The sequence below is a fragment of the Sitophilus oryzae genome, unplaced genomic scaffold (genome assembly GCF_002938485.1).
Source record: "Sitophilus oryzae breed Bouriz unplaced genomic scaffold, Soryzae_2.0 scaffold_1720_pilon_pilon, whole genome shotgun sequence".
In the NCBI taxonomy this organism is placed as follows: domain Eukaryota; kingdom Metazoa; phylum Arthropoda; class Insecta; order Coleoptera; family Curculionidae; genus Sitophilus; species Sitophilus oryzae.
The window spans coordinates 6,532-22,889 of record NW_022146414.1 but is presented as its reverse complement, the minus strand read 5'-3'; the positions used below and the strand labels follow the sequence as shown (position 1 = coordinate 22,889).

Genomic DNA, 16,358 nt, shown 5'->3' with positions numbered 1-16,358 from the left:
AAAAAGATAAATCACCAAAAGAAAATTAACAAATATGACGAATTGTCATGATGTTGTCATTTTAGTTGTCATGATGACGAAAACGAAAGGCGATTGTTCTAATTTCTATTTAGAAATTACGTTTTATATGGCTGCTTCTTTCTCTCTTGTTATATTAGAATGAGATATTTGGGCCAATAGACGCAATGCGCAGATCAACAAACAGAACGAAATTTTGCGTTTTGAGTTGCGCTACGGGAACGTTGTCCCTCTCTTTGCCATTTAATTTGCCAGTCTCTTTTTATTTATTTGTCTATGGCTAACGCTAAAGAAATACAATCTGACAATGACAAAATTATGAGATGACAACTTAAGATACGTTGGCATGTGCCTGATTTGTCATTGTTACCTGTTCAGTTTTAATTTAAAAATAGAGGAAGTTTTTCGTAAATTACTTAAAATCGGCTTATCCGAAAATTTTCAAATTTTGCATGTGTATTCAGAATAGGCAGACCTTTAAAAAACTTATGTACGACTTCGCTGTAAAATTAAGAGGGAAGCTAAAATCTCATCTCGTTCAAAATTTGACCCGGTATATAATATAGATAATAAGAATCACATTTTTTCTATGCATCTAAAAGTTTTAGACACAGTTAGATATTAATGTAATACGTTTATAGAAAATTTAATAATTTGATACTTCAGTGCTTCAGTGGATATTTGAAAACAAACAACACCTGCCATACGACGTCGATTACAGTATTCGTCTTTCTACTAAACAGCAGATGCTTCTTCATCAATTTTCCTCTACCCGCCCACCAATAGAAATGTTAATAAATAATAGCTCCTTATCAAATTCGCGATGTTCGCGCGTAAAATAATAATTGCCGGTTGCGATAAAACGGCCGATAACCAATAATTTATTTATACATAATTGAAACCTGAACTCATCCCGGAACAACGTTGGAATGTGTCTTCGGCATTGTATCATTTATTGCTTTATTGACAAAGCTTTTTTAGATATTTCATACTGCAAGGATATATTGTTATAGGCGAGCATATTTTTTTATTTATTTAAACCAGTGATTTCCAAAGTGGTACAGGTTGATCATTAGCACAGAATTAATCCATGTTGACGGGACAGTGATGGGTGACAGACATATCAGAGATATTCTTTATCTTCACGTAAAGCTGCGGCGAGCAGCTGTTGGGGATACTTTTATGGTTGTTATAGACGATAACGCCAGACCTCATCGCACCAGAGCTGTAAATGAGTAGAATGTAGAATGACTGGAAAGGGGATTAATCACCTCGATCTTAATGATCTTTTGTGTTCCCCTTTCTTGAGTTATAACTCATCAAACAGTCTATAACTCATCATACATGGGAATTTTCCTGTTGTAGAGGAGACAGGATATTTCCCATTCTCTTCTGAGAACGACTGTTTATCCATCGAGGAGTAGACATCTATCTCCTACGCGGGTATATACCCTTCCACGGTTGGGGTTTAGCCCTCTGGGCCGTTCACAGTCAAAGAGCTTGTCTCCGACTGAGGTACCCTTGTTCCGGATCTATAATAGAGGATATATCTCTCTTTCTTTATTGCCTCCTTGGATTTTAAGTCAATTCCTATTATATGTGATAACCTGACAATGGCCCTCCCCCCTCGAGTTGATGACTCGCCAACTCGATGTCCTTACATTGGGTTTGTGGCAAAGCTGGTGCTACACCGCAAGAGTTTGTCGGACCACTTCTACAAAGCTCCGCATGTAGAAGTAAAGGAGACGAGAATACAATGTGTACCTGATACCCTAAGGTTGGGACCAATAGTAGCTAGGGATTCTATCTAGGTTATATTCTCTTGGTCCGGGCGGTTAAGCCAAGGCCCTCCAACACTCTCTACCTGTGATAGATGACCACAGACAGTAGAGATGGTATGACGGACAGGGTAGTCATATCCGTCATCGTTATGAATGGCCAGGGAGAAGACAGTGAGATGCTCTTTAGGCCCACCCAAAGTACCAGAGAGAGAATTAACCCTAGCACCTGACTAGGAGCTTCCCCAGCAAAGACAAGGTCTCACATCTCCTAGAAGAAGTGTAAATAAGTATCCTGAAATAATATCTTATCTCCAGACATGAACGCCACAGGGACAAGCTTTATAGGGCAGTTGCAGCACGTAGAAATTTACCCAAAAGTCTACAAGGATTATCAACTATCAGTCTCTCTACATCCACAGCATGGGTAGGCATCTCCAAGCTTTGATTACTTCATCTAGTAAAAATACCCTTTACTCGTATTAGAGATTCAAAGTTTAATTTTCAATGAAAATTACATTGAAAATTATTTTGCTTTACTTTTTATAAGAATACTCTTTGATGTTTGAAAGAAATTATTATTATTAAAATAAAGTAAAAAACAAACAAGTGAAGTATTTTTAATAAAAATTATCAATTAATTAGTCTCTAGTTTAGTCTTATCGAAAGGGACTTTATTTTCGAAGATTCAGGGTGATTTAAATGTAGAATGTTTAGGATGGGGGTTAATAACAGCGACCTTACAGATCTATTGTGTGTTCACCTTTCTTGAGTTATAATTTTTACCTATAACTCATCATACAGTCTCAGGGCTTTGACAAAAGCCAGTATTTGAGACGGCTCCACAGAGGCCAGCTCTCTATGTTCGTTATTAGCCGTCATTCAGGGAGATGCAAAACTTTTGAATTTATGTTTTTTTTACAGTTAGAGAAATTAAAGTTGTTTTTTAATTTTACCATCAATAAATCGGTCAGTAGAAAAAGTTATTTTGTATGTCCCAAGGTTCAAATTATATTGTAAAAGTTGTAGACGATCAACGATAATTCGACTGATACGAATCTTTGTATTTTATTAACTATTATAAAACCTCCAAGACAAATACCACTTTAGTAAATCAGCAAGTACATCTTCTGTTACAAGAGCACACGACAAGCAGTTGTACTTAAACACGCCTTCGATATTTATAGTAAATGTTAAAACCGTAAGTAACCAATAAACTGTCAGTTGTAATTGAGTCTGCCTCTTCACGAACATCATTCTCCTGACTGTAAAAGGACTGGCCACAGGCAGTAAACTCATAATCGCGGCGATTTATATGAAATAACTTTCTGAAAACTAAATATATTTAAGTTCGCACTATGCACAGTTTCAATCTAATCAGATCAAAATTAGTTATTTATTATTGTTGAATAAATAACTATTTTAATAATTTTTTAATATTCAATTAATATTAAAAAAAATTATATTAATGATGAGTAAAGACTCAGTCTGAGGTATAAGTTAGACAATAATTTTCATTTGTGGCAGTAAAAAATATTAAAAATAAATTAATATCTTACGATATGCTAATTATTAGAAAATTTACTAATTATTAATAGTCTTAAGAGTCCATTTCACTAATCCGAAAAAGTAGCAAAATAAGCGTTCGGCATTTAACGATTTATGTCAAACTGGCTAGGTATTTTTACACAAATGAAGAAGAAAATTAAAGATAAAGGATTATACTACATCCGTATTGTAGCACATTTTTAGAAAAATTCTTTATTTTTAAGATTTTGATGGTCAAACATCAACAAAATATTCTTTATGTTTAGACTAAATTTTCTTGAAAATAAGGACATAATTTAAAATTCCGTTATGATACGGAAATAGATTGAAGTTTTGTGATTACAGTGATATATAATTTATATGGTTTTGTAACAAATTCCTCGCTATTTTATGGCAAATGCTGAATCCTTAGTCAAACGTTAATCAAAGCACTTTTTTTTTCGATGAGGAGGGAAAAAATCTTCCATAAGACACCCATAGCTGGGTAGTGTTGGATTCTTACCGACTAAAAAAACCCTTCTCCCCTCGTTTTGCCTTCAATGCACCGGTAACCGCTCTCGCATTTCTTCAGTGCATTAGGCTGTCTAAAGAAGATGTTCTTTTTCTTTAGTCTCAATTATGTCTCTGACCGTCCTATATGCACTTTCCCATGATTCTATGCCCTTTGTTAAACTTTCCATCATATTACAGCTATTAAATGTAAGTCCTGTAAGTATTTGGAATCGATATCTTTGTTGACTCCACCTGGAACAGTCGTACAGGGTATGTTCAACGTCATCTACTGCGCCGCAGTATTTGCAAAGATTAGTATTGGACCTCTTCCGTTGAAAGAGATACTGTCTAAAACACCCGTGTCCTCAAAGTGCTTGAGTCAAAAAGTAGTCCACTTCACCCTTTGAATTCATCCACGTCTCAATATCTGGGATCAGCTTGTGCGTCGAGCGTCCGTATTTTCCGTTGTCCCATTTTTGCTGCCAGCGTCTCATTTGGTTCTTTCGGGCTTCTTTTGCAATACCCTCATAAACTTCAAGTCTTTCTGTTATTTGCAGTTCTATGTATATAATTTTCGATATTACATTTACGGCTTCTCTAGATATTGAACGATACGCACATGCAACTCGGATGCAGGCAGTTCTCTGAATTCTACCTAGCTTTTGTACCAGTCTTTTGTTTTCCGTCACCTTGTGCCACGCTGGAGCCGCACATAGAATTTGTGAGTGCATCGCACCCATGAGAACTCGCCTTCTAGATGATCTTGGTCCTCCGATATTTGGTAAAAGTCGAGTTAATAAACGTGTGGTGTTCTCGACCTTTTCTATGGTTTTATTTATATGCTATATATGCTATATACAATAGCTCGCTTTGGCATAACTATAGTGTCTGTTATCTGAAATATTATAGGAGACAGCTTTCTTTTTGTAGTTAAAAGAACGGCTTCCGTCTTCTGCGGGGCCAACCTCAAGTTTCTGCTAAGCAGCCATTTGCACATTCTCAGCAGCGAGGTGTTAACAATATCCATTAATATGCATTCATTTTTGGCCACTGCTACCATAGCCACATCATCTGCAAACCCTATTAATGTAACGCCTTCAGGCATTTCTACTTTAAGCAAGTCATCATATAAAATGTTCCACAATGTAGGACCCAAAACTGAGCCTTGCGGTACACCACTATTAATAGTTAGCGTTTTCATAGTATTCGCCGCTTCGATCTGTATTGACCGATTTGAAAGATATTATGCTATGAGATTGATCAAATTCTTCTCTATGCCTCTTCTATCTAATGCCTCTAAAATGTGTTGCCACGAGGCGCTGTTAAGTGCATTTTACACATCAAGCGTGATGACTGCACAGATTCTTCGGTTCTGGGGAGCAAAGTTTGCCGCATCATCCGCAATTCTAAGTACCTCACGACGTATGGCATCAACAGTTTGTCGACCCTTCCTAAAGCCGTAGGTACTGCTTTTCGGAGAGACTTTTATCGGGCTGCGAGAGTTCTTCTTTTAGCTTTCCCAATATCAAATGTTCGTATAGTTTTCCCTGTACGTCCAGTAAACTAATGGGTCTGTATGCTGTTGGATCATGAATTTCTTTATTTCTTTTCGGCAATAAAATAAGTTTAGCTTTCTTCCAATCAATAGGAAACTTTAATTGATAAGCCATTTGATTGTATACAAAGGGTTTAATTATACTTAGGGTTTAATTCTGTTATAATTTTTAATACTGCTCACTTTTCCAGGTCCAGGGGATTTGTTATTTTTAATCTTATCACAGGCTTCTTTTAGTTCTTCTTGGCGAAAACTAATAATCTTATTACTAATATCACAGCTAAATATCACAGTATTGTGTTTTGGAAATAAATTACTGACTACCTTCTCCGTAAAACTCATAGTGAGTTTCGGATTTGTTTTGAATCCATGTAATTTCTTCATTAAAATTTTGTATCCATTTCCAAATATATCACAGTCAAGGGTATCACAAATTGTTTTCCAACAATCTTTTTTAGCTTTTTTAATAGAATTTCTAAGTTTTTTCTTTTGAACTTTATATTCGTCCCAAAGCTGGGTAAAAATGTGCAAACTTCGGTGAGAGTGTATTCAATTCAATTTTAATTGTGTAATAATTAAAATATGTTTTAAACGTGTATTTTTTTATTACCCTTTAGTATTTTACTCCACAATCTTTAATGTTTGTTAAATTAATAAAAGCTATATCACATAGCCACCTAGATTTTTTCAAATAATAAAGATTTACTGACGCAAAATCATAAAAATTAAAATATCTGGGAAAATCTTTGTCTGAGGGGTAGGCAACCTTAATAATATTTTGAAGATATATAAATTCCCCATTGAACACCGGAAAAATATACTGGGTGTTCCATTTAAAATAAAGGAGTAATTTGCTTTTAAATGTACTAATGTTCCATATTAATGTTGTCTCACCCTGTATAACTTTTCGGGTTAAATTTCAATTTGGTTTAACATACAATGGTTACTGTAATTAAATATCAGGCTATACAAGGTCAACTAAAATTTAGGTAGCTGTTATCGAAATTTAAAATTTACTCTTTATTTTCACAAAATGTGAAATATGTCAAAATCCTTAGATTTTAGGTATAGGCTTCTTTAATAAAACTCACCTTTATTTTTTCCCTAAAATCCGAAAATCAATTAATATATAGGGTGTTCCATTAGAAAAAATACAACTTTGATGTGTAACTTTTTTTGGGGACACCCTGTATAATTCTATACATTTTTACAAAACGCTTTCAGTTAACCTACATATGCTGCCAAAATTTCATTTCGATATAAACTACCGTTCTCCTTGGAGATTCCGCGGCGTATGAGAGGCGCCACCCTGTATATATAAAAAAATTCTGTTAAGCTGTAGAGTTCCATATTTATTAAATAATTTTATAACTTAAATTTATATTCACTCAAATTTTCATACATCTAAATGTCAAAAAAAAACGAAAATAACCCATACAGCACGTCCAAATAAAATTACGTTTCTACAAGGGAGACACATGAAAAACAAAATATGTTAAAGTGAACCTAAGTGTTCATCTAGTTCTAACATATACATATGAGATACACGCAGGTTTATATTGATAGAATTGTGTGATACAGTGTTTACTAGTTGTATACCGTATGCACACAGGATTCTAAAGAGTTTTTTGTAACGTAACAAATAATTACTAAAATGATGAAATCTGACGTCGGTATATGAGACATACAATGTATAAGTCATATGTATGTGTGATACTTCGTATTATAGTTGTGCTTATAGTACACACCTTGTAAAAATGTGATATATACACATAATATAAATATCTATATAGACACTTTGTAATAGTGTACTGTTGTGTCTACATACTAGCATGAAATGAAGGTGTGCGCACGCGCGAATAGCCTCAGCGTAGATACACCGACCAAGTGTATCTTATGTGTCCTCTCTCCTTTCTCCTTTCTAGCAGTGGTATGTGGTAGCAGCCATTATTGTTTTATCATTCGGAAGCTCTATATAAATGTTCTGTTTGTGTGTAGTTTAAAAGAGATGTAAAGGTAAGCACAAGTTTTTAATTACCTTGTTACACCTTCCTAAGTGTATTATTAATATTATAGTAGCGACTCTTCCCGTACTCGATACCCAATTTACCAAATTTTGACTCCAGTGAATGAAAACTCCAAATATTCTCGTATAATGATAAAGAGGTTAGCTCTGCAATATAATTTTTTTTAATTTGGAAATAATAAAAATCTAAATGGACCAGAGAAAGAAAGATTTAAACACTTCAAAGAACTTCTTACACTGATATTCGGTAAGTTATTGATGGATCAATATACTGATATGTTTAATATTCAATAATCAGTTTCATATAAAATTTAAGGGTGAGATTGTTAATCTGGAAATAAAAATACAGCAAAGTCCAACAGAGTGCCTGATGAATGAGTATGCTAACAAACCAACTGCTTGAAGGGAAGAGGAGAAAAATGACTAAACGAGGTCCACCAAATCGTGGTGATATACCAGTGTTTACCATTTTAGTATGTTGTTATACTCATGTACTTACATTTTTGATACATTTTGATACAAATTCTGTCTCTTTTTTACAGTGTTTTCTTTTGAAAAAATACAAAGTTTTGCCTTCCTAATTTTCGTTGTTAAAAGATATAATTGGGATCATTGAATAAATAATTCTTAAAGAGAACGAAAAGTTAGGCATCAAAACTTGTATTATTTCCTAAATTCGTTCATAAGAAATAGTTTTATCTAGCACAAGATGTATATACGAAGCAAAATACATATGTATACACGCGGTAGTCACAACTGCAATGTGTAAACAGAGTTTAAACGTAATACATAAGCACGTATCCTACGGCACACTGTGTATCCCTTATCCCTTTGTGCATACGTGTTGAACTACAATGTGTAAACGTAGCATATTTACATCGGGGGAATTGCGTCACCCTGTGTCTACATCTAATAATGTAAACACATCGTAAATGTGATTTGATGTGCTGTATGGGAAGTATCTAAATGTTAAGGGTAGTGCCTTTGAATAAGAAGACTAAGGAAGGAGCATAATGCTATCCATGTATTCATGCATGGTGGGCGGAAAAGCCACCATAAAAGCTCTCTAGGGTGGGGATCCTTGACAGTTCTGTTTGACGATTCATTTGACATATCTGAATTTGATTTGAAATTTTGTGGATTTGTCAGTCTTTACGGAGCTTATTTTATGTTATTTATTATTTATTCTACTACTGATAGTTGTATAAAGGTAGTAAATCTAGATGGAATTTGTGGCAGCACTTAAATTAACAGAGACACTATCGCGATTTATCGAAAAAGACTCTAAAATAGTTGGTTGTGTAGCGTGCGGTAGATCTCCGCAAAAATTGAGTGAAATAATGGAACAACTTTTCGCTAGTAAGTGACTATAATATACATACGTGTAGTAAACCGATCATTTATGAAATTCACTTAAATTAACTAAATTATATATTTTTCTTGCATTTTAGCTTTTATTTATTACTTGTCAAAGATTAGATGTCAAAGAATTTAGATACGTTAATTTGACTTACCTGCTTCAGTAGCGTATCGGATGTTTGTGGTAATAAATACTTATTATAACTTATCTATTTTTATTAGAATTATATATTTTTATAACAATTTTAATAACTACCAACATTTATTCACAACGTAAAATAAAACAACAAATTATTGAGTCTACCCCACGTCTACCCTACATCATAGTTTTACATTTTTTAAATAAAATTAGAACAACACTGATAAACCGGAATTTAAGTCGGCCATATTTGAGGCCCATCGCGGTGTACCTAAGATTTTTGATATGCTCCTTCCTGAGTCTTCTTATTCAAAGCTCTGACTAGAATGATATATCATATGTCAACTTTTGACATTTTCACATATGGTTTATTTGAAATTATAACATGCGGTTCATAACGACAATTTGACTCGAAATACCAAGTGTGTGGTATCAAATTATTCGTAAAAAATGCTTTTTCAAATATGTTAATGAAATCTCAATTTAATAAAAGTAAAAAAATGCCAAGAGTACCAAAAATCAAAAGTTATAGTCATTTCCGGTGAAACATGAAGTGACCGAAAACAATTGAATAGGTACGTCAATTTATGTCATATAGTAAAATACCAAATTTCGTTTTTTTATCTGAAAAAATAAAAAAGTTCTAGAGGTGAGCCACTTTTGAAACGCACCCGGTAGGTATATTAAAACAGCTTGTATTTACTTCTATATAGGGTGTGTCTGAAATAAGTGCAAATATTTTAAGAGTAGAATATTTCGACGCCAGAAACACTTCTATGACGGTTTTTTTCGTGTTTTTTTAGTTAAAAATTTTAATATCTTGATAATATGACAACATAGGTAATATATTAAATTAAAAAAAAAGAAAATCCATGAAAGATCTAGTGGTTGTCAAAATTTAAGCAAAAAATACATTTTTTTAATTTTCAAAGTAAAATAACACGGTTATTTTGAACTTTCAAAAACGGTAAAGAGAAAATATGTTTATTTTATCGAGATCTATCAACCCTGAAAATATTTGCACTTATTTAGGACTCGTCCTGTATAACCCCATAAGAGCAGTTGTGCTTTAAGGTGTTCTACACAAATAATATACCTAGAATGCAGTATTAAGTCAGTGAAACATAAAAATAAATATGCCTTTTGATTCCATTTTATCAACACAATTATTGAATTATTACTTTCTTATTAGTACCGTATGATCGAAAAAAAAACGGCTTCAGCGATGGCTATGAAATGAAGATCCCGGTCATTTTTTATGTAAAATTATATGGGGAATTTCATCGATGTTCATTTCCAAGCCCGTTTTTTTCGATCATACGGTATTACCACCATTATTGGAATGAAAACTATTATAGATTTACAAAATTTGTTGTAAAAATAATTAGATCTATGAAAATCGACCGAAAACAATTGACTGAAGGAGAATTCCCCGAAAACAATAGACTAAAAAGAAAATTACCGGAAAAGATAGTTGTCCGAAAAGATATATCACAGACTATAACTGACTGAAATAAAAATTCCCTGAAATCACGATTTTTGCTAAGAACCAAACGAAACCAAACCAACAATATTCTAGAAAAATATTCAATTTTTCGGAAAACTTTCTGGTTCGGTGAAATATTCATAGGGGAATTATCTTTCGGACAATTTTTCCCATTAGGGCAAACTTCCTGCCAGTGATTTGCTTTCGGTAAATTTTCCTTCAGCCATTTGAGGCGTTAAGTTGCAAAACCCGTCTTATTCCACAAATGTTGTTTCGAGATAATAAGCAAAAACTGTTTTAGTAAATGTTTGAAGTGTTAATTTACAAAAAAAAACGTGATCATTGAGTGGAATCATTGTTTTGTATCTCGTTTTTCTTGAAATAAAAGTTAATGTTTAATTTTTAAACAGAAAAAAGACAAAAATAATTCGGATAAGCGGGTTGGGTAGGGTTAGGGTTCGTTTTTTGCTTAAAAAAGGCAAATTAAATTCTTTATCATTAGATTTCATTACTGAATAAAATTTGAAGAATGCACAAGCCGTCTTTGACACCATTTTTTCGATCGTATGGTACCTACATTGCGAATTTGGAAAATTCTAAATTAAGGTTTGCGTACTATGCGACTGTTGATCTCTCCAAGGAAATGTATACCCTATGATCGAGAAAAAACGGCGTCAGCGATGGCTATGAAATGAAGAACGCTGTCATTTTATACCTATTTAAATTTATATGGAAAATGTCATCGATCGTCATTTTCTAGCCAACTGAACGCCGTTTTTATTTTTTTTATCATAGGGTAGTTGCATCTTAACTTGGTTTATTAATTATACTATTTTATTAAGATTAAGTAAGGATTTGAAAAGATGTCAGTAGACATTAATAGTAGACATATTTTCAAAAAGCTTATGAAAAAATGCTGGATTTGTAAGAATAATGACTTTTACTACAGTTTGGGATTAGGTTTATTAATATATGTCCACTATTAATACAGGGTGAGTCTTAAATAAATGCAAATATTTTTTCGACCCCAGAAACGGTCGATGAGTTTTTTTTTCGCCAAAAAAATGTTAAAAATCGTGCATTTTCTTTTAAATTTCCCTGTATATTTTTCGAAAACTTTTTAGAACTGCCTGTTCACCGCAAATTTTCCCACGGTATAATTTCTTAATCTCTGATATTACCAGAGGCTTTACTCTATGGTTACGGCTCTAAAACGGATGCTATTATAGAAAAAATCCGGTGGCTTTCAATTTTTAAAAAAAATATTTTTTTTTAATTTTCAAACTCAAATAACTCGGTTGTTAATTAACCAACCCTGAAAATATTTGCACTTATTTAAGACTCACCCTGTATATGTCATTAGGCCATTTTTTTTAAATGGATAGGGCGGGTACAATTTCGGGTAATTTTACGAAAATAATTGCCTTCTCGACCAGAAAATTTTTTTTAAACATTTGATCAGTGTCTCATGATCAAGCGAATGTAATGCCTTGTTAACAGATAATTAACGAGATAAATCTTATATGAATAACAACCATATTCATATAAAGAAATATTTTAACTCATTAGAAATTAACAAAGTTATTAAAAATACTAAAAAATTCTCAGTATTTAAAGTAAATTAAATATTGTACAATATAAGTTTTTGAACGTAAGGTACTTTACAGCAGCATGTCATTTTGACAACATAAATTCACTTTTGGATGTCTTAAAGATGATTTTATTTCTTTGCAGGTTCCAGCCGTATTTTGCTGCCTGGTAGCAGTAACATACGCCGCTATAGCACCTGGTCAGAATGCCTACTTACCACCCAAAGAAGGTTACAACTATCCCCGTCCTCCTGGTCCCAGTTTCCCACCACCTAGACAACCAACGCCTCCTATCCAACGACCTTCTCCACCTAGACCTACCTACGGTCCTCCCGCTCTGGCTCCCACCCGTCCTCCACAAGCTACAGTACCTCCACCGTATAGACCTTCTCCTAGTCCTTTCAGGCCTTCGGCTCCGGTGACGCCTTTCAAGCCTACACCCGCACCTCCTCAACCTTCAAGACCGTCTTATTTACCTCCATCACCACCGAGTCAGCCTCCGTACAGACCTCCATCTCAAACGCCGCCGCCGTATAGACCTCCACCAACGTCACCGCCTTTTAGACCTACCAGACCTCCAGTTACGTCACCACCTTACAGACCTCCATGTAAGTTTATGTATTTTAATTGTCATTTTTGTGTTTTATCTAAAGCCAGAAATTTACCACACGCGCACACACAAATATTTGCAAACAAGAGTATTTGTCGGTGTATACAGTAATTATGCTGGTTTAGTGATGTTACGTTCATTCCCACAGCATCAGAAAACTGTCTAAAATAGTTAACCGAATTAGTAATCTATGTGTTTTTTGTTTACGACATATCTATGACTTGGTGTGATCAATTACATTTGACAAGTTTCTGAGACCGGTTTGGATGCTTGTGGGAACAAACCTGTTTTCTACTGTTCTGGGCGTGATTGTTCATCACGAATGTCTTTACAGTGGACACAGATTTTAAACTGTCATTGGAAAGCAGTTTAAAAACAAGCTAAGATAGATTGTGGAAAGTAAAACAATGTAATAATTTTTATATCTCTGTGACAGAGTCCTTTTTTGAAAAAAAAAATGCAATAATTGTTTTCATTTCGTAATTATCCTATATATGTACATTATATAGGAATATAAATATAAAAGCTATATATTTAGCGTTGGAGTGGGATAATGAAAAATATTTGAAGCGTTGAGTGGGATAATAAGAAAATTGATGGTATTTATACCTTCAATCAATTTTCTTGATGTTAATTATAAAACAGTCTAATAGATTACAATTTGATATTTACAGAAAACCCACTACCACCGACACTGTAATACATAGTCAATCACACCAATCCTGGCAAATCAAAATGTCACCCTTTCATAGTTTAGTTTAGAGCCCAGAGAATTTTAAAAAAGAGTTAAATATTATTAAACAAATCGCCATCAACAATGGATATAAGTGTTCCCTTATTGATAATATGCTAAAGAAAATATTAATGAAACATTTTTATTCCGCTAATTCTAAAGACAATAACAATTATCGACTTTTAAACTACATTCCTAATTTAACTAACAAAATATCAAATAATCTCAATAAAATAGGATGTAAAACTATTAACGTAAATAAAAGAAATTTAGGTCAAATTTTATTAAATAATAAAGACAAAACTAATGTCAAAAATAAGTCGGGTGTATATAGGGTGGATTGCAATGATTGTGATGCCGTGTACATAGGCCAAACAGGTAGAAATGTAGATATAAGGATTAAAGAACATGTAAAGAATTTTAATAATCTCCAGCATAGTTCTGGTCTTGCAACTCATTGTATAGTAAATAATCACAAAATTAATGAAAACTCAATTAACTTACTACACAGAGAAACAAAAGGTAGACGCTTAAATTACTTTGAACAGTTAGACATACTAAAATCTGTTAAAAACGAAAATAATGTTAACGACCAACAAGGATTTCTAAACACATTTTTTATTACCCCTATTGTAAACTCTCTGAACCCACCCCCACCCCATAGCATATATATATATATATATATATATATATATATATATATATATATATATATATATATAGTTACAGTGTAGTTAGACGATTAGTTCTTAAAAAACTCTTGAAAAAGGCCTAACAAGGCGAAACATATATGTAGAGTTAAAGTTACTCTCATTAAAAGTTTTTTGATACATCTAAAAGCGTGTTTTATTAAAATACTAATATTTCAACAATGTTTCACAAGGAACCAACCACAGCTTCAGTACAATTTATTAATAATGAAAAATGTTCAGAATAAAAAGAAAAGTACAAAATTCTCCCTTTTCTTTAATTAGAAGAGAAAATTAGATCCAAAATAATCATAGCATTGCTGCGTTAACAATAACTTTTAATTTTGGAGCGATTGTATTTATATATAGTTATCTTTTAATTAATAACAAAGCTGTTATAGCGAGTAGTCTCTAATCTGCGATCAGTTCAAGATAAGCACTATTTCAAGGATGCGACGCTGTCCCCGCAAGCCACCATTCCTCCCCATTTCCGATTACCAGAGAAGACTTAATCCTTCTCCATGCAGATGACATAGTCATGATCGCTAGGACCCTGTGTGATATTATCCAAAGAGGACTGCGTATCACTGAGATATGGTGCAGGACTCACAGGCTGAGCATAAACTCAGACAAAACCGCGGTAGTGCCATTCACTAGAAAACGAAGTCTGAAAAACTTGAAAAGAATCCATCTAGATGGAAAGGAAATACTGCCATCACGGGAAGTCAAATATCTGGAAATAACTCTGTACACTAAACTTCTCTGGAACAAGCATATTAAGTACATTACCAGCAAAGCCACAAAGGCAAGATATGCAGAAGACTGGCGGAAATATATGGTGCTGGATCCCTAACATTTTGCGCTGGATGTATACCATGATAGTAAGACCCATGATTACCTATATAGAGCGGTTGCTTGGTACACAAAACTAGAGCAACGTACAGCAAGGCAAAACCTGTGCAAATTACGGTGACTAGTATGTATCTGCACCACAGGTGCCATGAGACAATCCCCAACAGCAACAATGGAGGTCATTCTAGTCCTAACACCACTGCACATTGTAGTCGGTAGATATGCTAATGCGACAATTATGGTCATTGAAAATGGTCATTGAAATGGTCATTGACGGAAACTACTGGGAGAATTTTCAGGTAAGGGGCTCGGAACACCCTCAAAAAGGAAATTCCACTTCTTCAACTCCCAGTGGATGACATACCAAGAATGTACAACTCTAAGAAACTCATCGCTGTGGTATTGAGTAATAAAAAGAATTGGAAGAGAGAAACGTTTGCTTGTAACGTTGTTATCAAATAAAAGATTATACCTTAATGTGGTATACTGATGCTTCCAAAACCAAAACAGGGACAGGAATAGGAGCGTTTGGGTCGAAAACTAAATAATCCGGACCAATAGGCACCTACCCCAGCATCCTTCAGGTAGAAATCTACGCTATCGAAAGATGCGTAGAATTTATCTTAAAGAGGAGCTATTAAAATCAGGAAATAACCGTCTTATCCGATAGTCAAGCAGCACTAATAGCGATCAGCTCAGTAATCATCACTTCGAAGTTGGCCAAAGCATACCTAGAGAAGCTGAACAAATTAGGCAGAGAAAATAAAATCCTCTTACTCTGGGTACCCGTTCACCAAAGGATAGAAGGTTATGAAAAATAAAACGATCTAAAACGAACCAGAACCGTTTTTACCTCCCTATACCATAATGTATCAAGGAGGAATCTTGTTCCTTGCTCCTTCTCTATATTATTCATCTTTAACTTATTTGTCCAGCGTGGAATAGTATGACTATTAAATCTTCTAATTTGGAAGAGGTCTATCCATCACATGTCGAGAGAGACGATTATAGAGACGAACTCCAAATAGTGTGGGAGTCAAATTATTACCCACTAAAAAAGCCCACCTCCGAGGAGTCAGCTCCTCCTCTTCTCTTCGCTTCTCCGGAACCCCCGTATGGCATTACTTCAGGTTCGTACGTATTCTTGGGATTTACATCGTATCTATGTTATCTTTTTTATCTATATACTATCCCATTTATTTTTAGGATACTTCCAAATTTCTTGCCTTTTCTTGTTTTCCTTTCTCTAATATTATTTATTTCATAAATGCCCCTACCTTTCTCCAGATTTCGCTGGTTTTGGACATTTTCATGATCAAGTTATCAGAAGCGAATACTCCTATATCCGTCAATAAGGCAGACCTTTCGCTTTTCTATCCTGGACAGCAGAACAACGTATGCTCGGCATCATAGATTTTGTCGTCGTAGTTGCCGCCTTTGGTATTTTCTTTATTCTGTGCAAGAAGTCTATGAAGACTCCATGA

At 34.1% G+C, this 16,358-nt stretch overlaps 1 protein-coding gene across 1 annotated transcript; it reads left to right on the top strand.

The window, feature by feature from the left end:
- Window positions 1-1,125: 1,125 nt before the first annotated feature.
- On the top strand, window positions 1,126-16,004 carry LOC115881431 (extensin-like; the record flags this gene model as incomplete). The annotated part of the gene is made up of 3 exons (XM_030898904.1): window positions 1,126-1,245; window positions 12,136-12,598; window positions 15,810-16,004. Coding segments are annotated over exons 1-3 (778 nt in total), but the record flags the coding sequence as incomplete, so codon positions are not given.
- Between the last annotated feature and the right edge of the window lie 354 nt (window positions 16,005-16,358).